The 10,670-nt window shown below is 39.1% G+C and overlaps 1 protein-coding gene and 1 pseudogene across 1 annotated transcript in view; both read left to right on the top strand.

Annotated features, from left to right (window-relative positions):
• The first annotated feature begins 2,927 nt into the window (after positions 1-2,927).
• Positions 2,928-4,437, top strand: LOC102474822 (tubulin gamma-1 chain pseudogene; annotated as a pseudogene).
• A 5,554-nt stretch (positions 4,438-9,991) lies between these two features.
• Positions 9,992-10,670, top strand: part of LOC102474390 (putative ATP-dependent RNA helicase DDX52) — a 2,088-nt gene continuing 1,409 nt past the window's right edge. The window contains exons 1-2 of the mRNA XM_006167742.1: positions 9,992-10,010; positions 10,107-10,342. Of these exons, the coding sequence (XP_006167804.1) occupies positions 9,992-10,010; positions 10,107-10,342 (255 nt within the window). The remainder of the gene's footprint in view (positions 10,011-10,106; positions 10,343-10,670) is intronic.

Genomic DNA, 10,670 nt, shown 5'->3' with positions numbered 1-10,670 from the left:
TTCAATCACTGTATATCATTACAGCTTGTTTAATGAATTTTTAGAGCATGAATACACTGCATATTAGTCCAGTTAAAGACATTATCATACACGTATCATCAACAGATTATTTTGCATTTTCGTGTCCCTAAAATGTTTTGCTTCTTTTTTCCCTTCATTCCCATTCTCTCACCCTCCTCTTTTTCCCACCCTCTTCATGTACTGTCCTTAGTATCTGCAATTGTTCTCCATGTTTTATTTTTATATCTTCCAATCTTTCAGTTTCTGCCATAGAGTGAAGACATTTGATATATATTAAGTGGGGATATGAAATGTCTCTCTTTCATAGTTTGACTTACTTGACTTAATAGTAAATTGTGTATGTTTGTCCACTTTCTGTCAAATATCAAGTCTTGTTGTTTTTTTATGGCTGAGTAATATTCATTAGTGTATACGTGCCACACTTTTTCAATTCATTCATCTGTGGACAATTGTGTTGGTTCCATGTCTTAGCAATTGTGTATAATGTCTCAATAAACATGAATGTGCAAGTACTTTTCTGACTGAGTGTACTTCTATCCTTTGGGTAGATATCTAGAAGTGGAACTGCTGGATCATATGATAGCTGCCTTTGTAGGTCTTTGAGTAACTTCTACATTGTTCTCCACAGTGGCCTTACTAATTTACATTCCCACCAATAGTGTAAGGGAGTTCCCTTTTCACCACAACCTCATCAGCACTCACCATTTAAAACATTTTTTTTAAATCTGGGACCAACAGTTAGCGTAATGGCTATGTCGCTGGACTCCCACGTAGTCAACTATGGTTCGCGTCCTGGACCCAGTGACTTAAAACTCACGCCAGGAGCGAGTGTGTGTGTGCCCAAGATCTTGAGAGGAGAACGGAGGAGAAGGGATTGCGGAGTGGTCATTCCCCCTGGGAGGTGATTTCTTGCTTTCTGTCTCTTTGTCTCTCTGTCTGGCAAGCACACGCACCCTACAGCAAAAAACCTCTCCAAAAAAATTTTTTTTTAAATCTTAGCCATTCTTACTGGGGGTAAGTGGTATCTCACTGTGGTTTTGATTTGCATTTCCCTTATGATAAGTGATGCTGAAAATTATTTCATGTGGGTTTTGTTTTTTATATGTCTTCCTTAGAGAGTTGTCTGTTCAGTTCATTTGCCCCTCTTTTCATTGGGTTGATCTTTTTTTTTTCCCCTCTCATAAACCACTTGAGTTCCCTGTATATCTTTTTTATCAGTTCCTTATCCAAGGCATAGTTTGCAAATATATTATCCCATTCTGAGAATTGTCAATTCACTCTAATTATTGCATCTTTTGCTGAGCAGAAGCTTTTTATTTTTTGGAGAGGTTTTTGGCATAGGGCACGTGCACTTACTAGAAAGACAGAGAGAGACAGAGAGACAGAAAGTGAGAAATCACCCCCCAGGAAGGATGGCCATGCTGCAATCCCTTCTCCTCCATTCTCCTCTCAGGATCTTGGGCATGCACGCACATGTGCCTGGTGTGAGTTTAAGCCACCAGGTCCGGGACTTGAACTGCCTTTGGCTATATGGGAGTTTAGCGACGTAGCCATTACGCTAACTGCTGGTCCCAAGCAGAAGCTTTTTTTAACCTGATGTAATCCTGCTTGTTTATTTTGGGGATTATTGCCTAGCTTTAGGGGTTTTATTGAAGATGTTTTTGCCTACTCCAATGTCTCCAAGAGTTTCCCCTGCATTATTCACCAGTAGTTTTATAGTTTGAGGCCTTATGTTTAGATCTTTGGTCCATTTTGAGTTGATTTTCATTAATGATGAGAGATAAGGGTCCAATTTCATCTTTCTACACGTGGATACCGAGTTTTTCCAGCACCATTTGCTAAAGACATATTTTCTTTTCCCCACTGAGTCAACTGGTGCCCTTTGTTGAAAATCAGTTGGCCGTATGTTTTGGGGTTTGTTTCTGGGGCCTCTGTCCTGTTACATTAGTTTGCATTGCCATGCCGCAATCCCTTCTCCTCCATTCTTTTCTTGGGATCTTGGGCATGCATGCACGCATCCTGTGTGAGTTCTAAGCCACCGGGTCCAGGACGTGAACCGCGATTGACTACGTGGGAGTCCAGCGACACAGCCATTATGCTAACTGCTGGTCCCCGCTTTGTAGTATATTTTAAGGTCAGGGAGTGAGATGCCTCCTAGTTCACTCTTCTTGTGCAATATTACTTTGGCAATATGGGGCCTTTTATGATTCCAGACAAATTATATGTTTTTTTTTTTTTAAATCTGTGAAGAATACTTCTGGTAATCTGATCGGGATTGCATTAGATTTGTAGATCAATTTGGGTAGGACTGTCATCTTGATTACATTACGATCCAAGAACCTTTCGATGTCCTTTGATTTCTTTGTGTCATTTTCAGTTTTCTTTTTTAGTTTTTTATACTTTTACTTGTAGAGGTCTTTGACTTCTTTGCTTAGGTTTATTTCTAGATATCTTATTTCTTTTGTGTCTATTGTAAATAGAATTGCTTTCTTCAATTCTGCCTCAGTCTATTTACGGTTGGTATATAGAAATGCTATAGATTTTTGTATGGTAATTTTGTATCCTTCCACTTTATTATATTCATTTATCACTTCTAGGAGTTATTTTGTGGATTTTTGGGGGTTTCTGTGTATATAATCATGTCATCTGCACATAGAGATAATTTCACTTTATTCCCTATTTGAATGTCTTTTATTTTAATCTCTTCTCTGCTTGCATGGCCTAAGACTTCCAGTACTATATTTAAAAAGAGTGGAGAAAGTGGACAGCCTTGTGTTGTTTCAGTTTTCAGTGGAAAGATTTTAGCTTTTCCCCATTCAGTATGATGTAAGCTATCAGTTTTTCATATATGGCTTTTATTGTGTTGAAAATGTCCCTTCTGGCAGTATGCCAGTTCCTGAGGAGCAATGCCAAGGGAAATCATCACCCTACAATTGGGCCAGTGTGGCAATTGGATTGGGTTCGAGTTTGGAAACAAATGTGTGCCAAGTGTGATATCAGCCCCAAGGGCATTGTGGAAGAGTTCGCCATGAGGGCGCTGATCACAATGAAGTATTTTTCTATCAGGGAGATGATGAGCACTACATTCCCTGGGCCATGCTGCTTTTGGATCTCTGGGTCCAGGATCCCACTGCATCTTCAACTTCCCCTGCACTAAGCTCTACAACCTGGAGAACATCTACCTGTCAGAGCATGGAGTAGGAGCTGGCAACAACTGAGACAGTGGATTCTTTCAGGGATAGACTATCCACAAGGACATTTTTGACATCAAAGACCATGTGGCAGATGACCACGAGAGTCTAGAGGGCTTTGTGCTGTGTCACTCCATCGCTGGTGAAACAGGAACTGGTCTGAGCTCCTATTTCTTAGAATTGCTGAAGCACAGTCAGAGCATGGAGTAGGAGCTGGCAACAACTGAGACAGTGGATTCTTTCAGGGATAGACTATCCACAAGGACATTTTTGACATCAAAGACCATGTGGCAGATGACCACGAGAGTCTAGAGGGCTTTGTGCTGTGTCACTCCATCGCTGGTGAAACAGGAACTGGTCTGAGCTCCTATTTCTTAGAATTGCTGAAGCACAGTAACCCAAGCAGGAACTGGTCTGAGCTCCTATTTCTTAGATTTTCTGAATGACAGGTAACCCAAGAAGCTGATGCAGACACACTCAGTGTTTCCCAACCAGTACAAGATGAGCCATGTAATGGTGCAGCCCTACAACTCACTATTCATTCTGAAGAGGTTGACTAGGAATGCGACTACATGGTGGTGCTGGTCAACACAGCCTTCAAACAGATTACCACTGACCACTTGCACATCCAGAACCCATCCTTCTCCCAGATCAACCAGCTGGTGTCCACCATCATGTTGGCCAGAACACCCCTCTGTGCTACCCTGGCTACAGGAACAATGATCTCATTGGCATGATTGCTTCACTTATCCCCACACAGTGGCTCCACTTCCTCATGTCTAGTTACCCCCTCCTCACCACGGACCAGTCAGTGGCAAGAGGGAGGAAGACCATGGTCTTGGATGTCATGAGGCAGCTGCTATAGTCCAAGAATGTGATAGTGTCCACAGGCCACTACCATAAGACCAATCATTGCTACATTGCCATCTTCAACATCATCCAGGGGTAAGTAGACCCTACTCAGGTCCATAAGACCCTGTAGTATATCTGGGAATGGAAGTTGGCCAACTTCATCCCCTGGGGCCCAGACAGCATCCAGCTGGTCCTGTGAAGGAAGTCCCCCTACCTACCATCAGCCCACTGGGTAAGCAGATTTATGATGGCCAACCATGCCAGCATCTCCTTGCCCTTTGAGCGAACCTGTTGCCAGTATGATAAGCTGCAGAAGCAGGAAACCTTCTTGGAACAGTTCCTCAAAGAGGACATGTTCAAGGACAACTTATAAATATAAGATAAATAAGTGCTTGGAATTTCACCAGTCTTTTTCTCATACACACATATGTGCACTCTCTGTGGTCTGGGACATGCTTCTCCTCTTATGAGACTATCTTTAATAAAACAGTGGATGTGAATTAAAAAAAAAAAGATAATGTCCCTTCTTTGCTAATTTTTCTGAGAGTATTAATCAAGAAGGGATGTTGTATTTTATCAAATACTTTTTCTGTGTCAATCGATATGATCATACGGTTTTTAGCTTTCTTTCCGTTAATATAATGTTTTACATTTGTGGGTTTTGTGCATGTTACACCATCCTTGTATCCCTGGAATAAAGCCTGGTACATAACTTTTTTTTTTTTTTTGCTTTAGGGTACGTGTGCTCGCCAGACAGAGAGAGACAGAGAGACATAAAGTGAGAAATCACCCCCTAGGAGGGATGGCCACACCGCAGTCCCTTCTCATTCATTCTCCTCTCGGCATCTTGGGCACGCACGCCCACGCGCCCAGCGTGAGTTTTAAGCCACCGGGTCCGGGACGCGAACCACGGTTGACTACATGGGAGTCCAGCGACATAGCCATTACGCTAACTGTCGATCCCATGGTACATAACATTTTTAACGTGTAATTAGATACAATTTCCTAGTATCTTGTTGAGAATTTTTGTGTCTATATTCATCCAAGATATTGGTCTTTAGATTGTTGTTGTTGTTGTTGTTATGTCCTTGTCTGTTTTGGGGATGAGGTTAGTGGAGGATTCATAAACCTAATTTGGGAAGATTCTTTCCTTTTGGATCTTTAGAAATAGTTTGATTTTTAGCTCTTTAAAAAGTTTTGTAGAATTCTGAAGTTAAGCCTTTAGGAGGGACCTGGGATTTTTTTTTCCCAGGGGGAGGTTATTTATCACTAACTCCTTTTTATTGCTTGTTATTGGTTTATTCAGGCTTTCTGTGTCTTCCTGATTCAGTCTTTGTAGCTTATATGTGTCCATAAATTTGTTCATCTCATATAGATTTTCTTGTTTCTTGGTCTACAATTGTTCATAATATTCTCTAATGATCTTTTGTATTTCTCTTATGTCTGTTATAATATTACTGCCTATTTCATTTCAAATTTGGTTTATCTAGTTTCTTTCACTCTTCTTAAGTAGGCCATTTCAAATTTGGTTTATCTAGTTTCTTTCTCTCTTCTTGACTAGTCTAGTTAACAGTATATCAATTTTTATTTATCTTCTCAAAGAACCAGCTTTTGGTTTCATATTTTTTCTATATAGTTCATTTATTCTCAATTGCATTTATTTTTACTTAAATGTTTATTATTTCTTTCTCTTGGAGTGTTTTGAGTTTGTTGTTGCTGTTGTTGTTGTTGCTTTTGTTCCCTGAAGTGTGTTATTAGGTTTTCTGTTTGCCACCTTTCCATTTTTTTCTGCTATAGGGCGGGCGCCACCACGCCCCTCCATTTTTTTCTTATGTACACTAATTGTTTTGAACTTCCCTCATGCTTTTGATTTGTCCTGTAGAGTATGGAAATTCATGCACTCATTTTCATTGGTTTCAATGAATCTGTTTTTATTTCAGTCTTAATTTCTTCAGTGTTTGTGATGTTATTTGGGAGTAGGTTTAGTTTCCATTTGTTTGTGCATTTTATAGGGATTTTTAAAAAATTAATTTCCTCATGGTCAGAGAAGATATTGGATATAGTTTCTATGCTTTTGAATTTGTAAAGGCTTGTTTTGTCCACTCTAATGTGGCCAGTATTTGAAAAGGTTCTATGTGTGGGTGAGACAAATGTATATTTTGTGGTTGTTAAGTAGAAAGGTCTATGGATGTCTGTCAAGTCTATTTCATTTATGGTGTTGTTTAGATCCTGCTTATTTTTTCTCTAGATGATCTGTTAAAAAGAGATAGTGGGGTATTAAGATTGCCAATTATTAGTGTGTTGCAGTCTCTCTCCCATTAGATATAACAGTCTTTTTTTTTTTTTCAAACATATTTGGGTGCTCTCAAGTTGGATGCATAGATATTTGTAAGTGTTATATCTTTTTAGTGAATTAGCTCTTTTAGTACTGTATCATGTCTTTCTTTTGCTTTTCTTACAGTTTTGTCTTAAAGCCTATTTTGCCTGATATCAGCATCACAACTCTGGCCTTTTATTGATTTCCATTTGCGTGGAATATCTTTTCCCAGCCTTTAACTTTTAGTCTATGTGTCTACACATTTTGTGTAGGCAGAGGGTTTCTGTTTTTATATCCACTTAGCCAGTCAGTGTCATTTGATTGGAGAATTTATTCTGTTAACTTTATTATTGATATTTGTGGTCTTGTCCTTATCAATTTGTTAGCCATTTTTTCGGTTGTTTTGTGTTCTCTTACTTCTGTCTGTGTCTCTTTAGTTTCCTTGATAAAGTACTCCGTTGAGTACTTCTTGAAGAGCTGATCTAATATTGGTCAATTTTTTCAGTTTCTGTTTGTCTGAGAATGATTTTTATTTGTTCTTCCCATTTGAAGGATAATCTTGCCAAGTATAGTATTCTTGGTTGAAATTGTTTTTCTTCAGTATTTTAAATACATCTTTTCATTCTTTTCTTACCTGCATTGCTTCATTTAAGACATCTGATGTTAGCGAGATAGGGTAACCTTTATAAGTGATTTGATTTTTCTCTGTTATCATTTTTAGAATCTTGTCTTTGTGATTTTTACCAATCTGGCTACAACGTGCCATGGAGACAAGCTTATGTTGGTTCATTTGGGGCCCTTTGTATTTCTTGGGTCTGGATGTCTGAATGCTTCTCTAGGTTTGTAAAGTTTTCTGCAAGTATCTCAAGGAATAGATCTTCTATGCCTTCTATGTCTAATTATTCACCTTCTGGAATACCTATTATTTTGATATCTGAGCATTTGATAGTATCTAATATTTTCCATATGTTGTCCTCATTTTTAAATTTTATTTTATATCATTTTTGGTAGTTTTATCTAAGTCAAAGCTTTCATCTTCCTGTTCAGAGATTCTGTCTTCTGTGTGGTCCAGACTGCTATTAATTATTTCTAGGAAGGTCTTGATTTTCTGTATTACTGTCTTCATGTCTTTTTTACTATAGGGCACATGTGCTCACCAGAAAGACAGAGAGACAGAAAGCAAGAAAGCACCCCCTGGGTGGATGGCCATGCCACAATCCCTTCTCCTCTATTCTCCTCTCAGGATCTTGGGCACACATGCACACACACCTGGCATGAGTTTAAGTCACCAGGTCTGGGACTCGAACTGCGGTCGACTATATGGGAGTCCAGTGACATAGCCATTATACAAACTGCTGGTCCCTGGTTGGTTCTTTTTTATGGTGTCTATCTCCTCCTTCAAATCCTTAAAAGACTTCCTCATCTCTGTCACCATGAATGTTCTGAATGTTATTTCTGACATTATGGCAAATTCTTTTGTGCTGTCTATGGTTGAAGAAGAGTTGCTCTGTTCCATTGAGGAAGAGGTGTTTCCTTGTTTTCTCCTATTTCTTGTCCCTCTTCACAGATTTCTGGTCATCTGGTGGATTATATATTTCTTATTACTTTTCTGGTGTCAATTTTATAATGTCAGGGGGAAGAAGAGCTCTATTTCTCAGATGTGTTCTTGATATAGGGTCTTGTTGTCCAGTCAAAGTGTGTATATAGCCAGGCTTACGTGCTGATTACTTTCCCAGTCTCTTAGGACCAGATGCACCTGGGGCTGAGCTGAAGAGTTTTAACTGGGGGAGGGAGTAGGAGTTACATTGCATACTGTGCAGTTCAGAAAACTATGAAGTCTCAAAATATTCCTGGGTGAGCAGAGGCAGCTAGAGGTCTAAGGAGAACTTCCTGCCTCAGTTGGTCTCACTGACTGCCGCTGCTCCCTGCTCTGCAGTGCAGGCTCCAGGGATAATGGCAGCGAAGAGAAGTGGGAGGAGTCTGTGATGTACCTGGGTTAGTTGGAGGGCAGTAAGAAGCCTGAGGTGGTCCCCTGCCTCCGTTGGTCTCACTAACTGCCACTGCTCCTTGCTCTGCAGCACAAGTTCCAGGGGGTAGTGATTGATTCCATCTCTTAGCTACTGTGAATATTGTTGTAATAAATTTTGGAGAGCAGATATTTCTATGACATATTGATTTTTTTTTTCTTTTGGATATCTGCCTAGTAGTTTTATTGCTGGATCATATGGCAGTTATATTTCTAGTTTTCTGTGGAACCTCCACACAGTTTTTTGACAAGGGCACCAAGAACATTCATTGGAGAAAGGACACTCTCTTCAACAAATGGTGCTAGAAAAACTGGACAGCCATATGCAGACTAAAGAAACTATAACTATATCTCTCACTGTATAGAAAAATGAACTCAAAATGAATTAAAGACTTTAATATAAAACCAAAAAGTAAGAAAGTATTAGAAGAAAATACAGGGGAAATGCTTCATAGCATTGGTTTGGACATAGAGTTTTTCAATAAGACCTTAAAAGCACAGACAACAAAAGGCAAAAATAGACAAATGAGGTTATATCAAGCTTTAAAAGTGTATGCGCGGCAAAGGGAACAATTAACAAAGTGAGGAAACAATCTGCAGAAAGAGAGAAAATACTTGCAAACTATATATTTGACATGAGATTAATAATCAAGAAATAAAAGGAACTCAAATGATTTTTCAATAAGACCTTAAAAGCACAGACAACAAAAGGCAAAAATAGACAAATGAGGTTATATCAAGCTTTAAAAGTGTATGCGCGGCAAAGGGAACAATTAACAAAGTGAGGAAACAATCTGCAGAAAGAGAGAAAATACTTGCAAACTATATATTTGACATGAGATTAATAATCAAGAAATAAAAGGAACTCAAATGACTCAGCAGCAGCAAAAAAAAAAAAAAAAAAAAGAAAAGAAGAAAAAAAAAAAGAAAGAAAGAAAGAAAAAACAAAAACTCACAGTCCCCTCTAATTAAAAAATGGGCAACTGGTATGAATAAACATTTCTCAAAAGAAAACATACAAATGTTCAACAAGCATATTTTAAAAATGCACATCACTAATCATCAGGGAAATGCAAATCAAAACCACAATGAGGTATCATCTTACTCCAGTTATAATGACTATTCAAAAACACAAAACAAATGCTAGTAAGGATGTGGAGAAAAAGTCTTAGCTCTTTAATTTATCAAATGGGAATAACAGAATCAGAATAAGACTAGGAATGTGATAACTCCTTAATAATGTTTATCATAATTATTATTTTGAAAAATTTGACAGAGAACACGTGTGCTCACCAGAGAGAGACAGAGAGGGAGAGAGAAAGAGAGAGATAGCAAGCACCCACATGCACATGGTCATGCCACAATCTCTTCATTTCCATTTCCCTACCCTTCAGGATTTTGGACACATAAGCTCTCTTAGAGGCATGATAATGTTTCAAAAGTTCATTGAGGAATCAGTAGATGGCGTAATGTATACGCCACTGGACTCTCACATAGTAGACAGTGGTTTGAGTCCCAGACCTAGTAGCTTAAAACTCATGTTGGGCTCATGGGCGTGTGTGGCCAAGATCCTGAGAGGAGGCCATGGAGTTTTCTGGGAAAGGTAAAGACAGACGCGCATGACCTGTTTCGCCGGCTGGGCCAGGGGCCAAGTTTAACGTGAGACGCTTCTCCGCAGATGCAGTCTGATTACAGGTAGGAAAAAGGAAATATAACTTTGATTCATCAGAGGTGCTGCAGAGATTAGACCTTTTTGGAAACAAGAAATCTGTCCCAGTTGAGAGTGGAGCACCAAAAACACATCAAGAGGTCCAAAATGAAGTCGAGAAAGAAGAGCGCCTGACTGCAGGGAAGGAGGAGCAGAATAAAAGGAAAAGGAAGAAAAAGAAGATGACTTCAGAAGATACTGTTGAAGAAGAAGGCACTATGGGGCCGGCAGGTGGCATGGTGGTTAAGGATGCTGGACTCCTACATGGCCGATTACAGTTCAAGTCCTGGACATGTGGCTAGCTTTCTCACTTTCTCTGTCTCTCTCTCTCTCTCACTCACTCTGTTGTCCCTCTCTTGTCAAATTAAAATAAATAAATAAATAAATATATAAAGTTAAATAAAATCATTTTAAAAAGGAAGAAGAAGAAGGCACTACTATACAGTGGATGTCATCTGTGGAAGCAAAGATCGAAGATAAAACAGTTAAAGGAGAACATAAACTGACTTCAGGAAAGTAGGAACATCACAGACAGGAAAAGATAAACTTCGTCCA

The sequence above is a fragment of the Tupaia chinensis genome, unplaced genomic scaffold (genome assembly GCF_000334495.1).
Source record: "Tupaia chinensis unplaced genomic scaffold, TupChi_1.0 Scaffold144991_2, whole genome shotgun sequence".
Taxonomy (NCBI): domain Eukaryota; kingdom Metazoa; phylum Chordata; class Mammalia; order Scandentia; family Tupaiidae; genus Tupaia; species Tupaia belangeri.
Note: the sequence above shows the minus strand (reverse complement) of the source record. Positions and strands in the feature narration are given on the sequence as shown.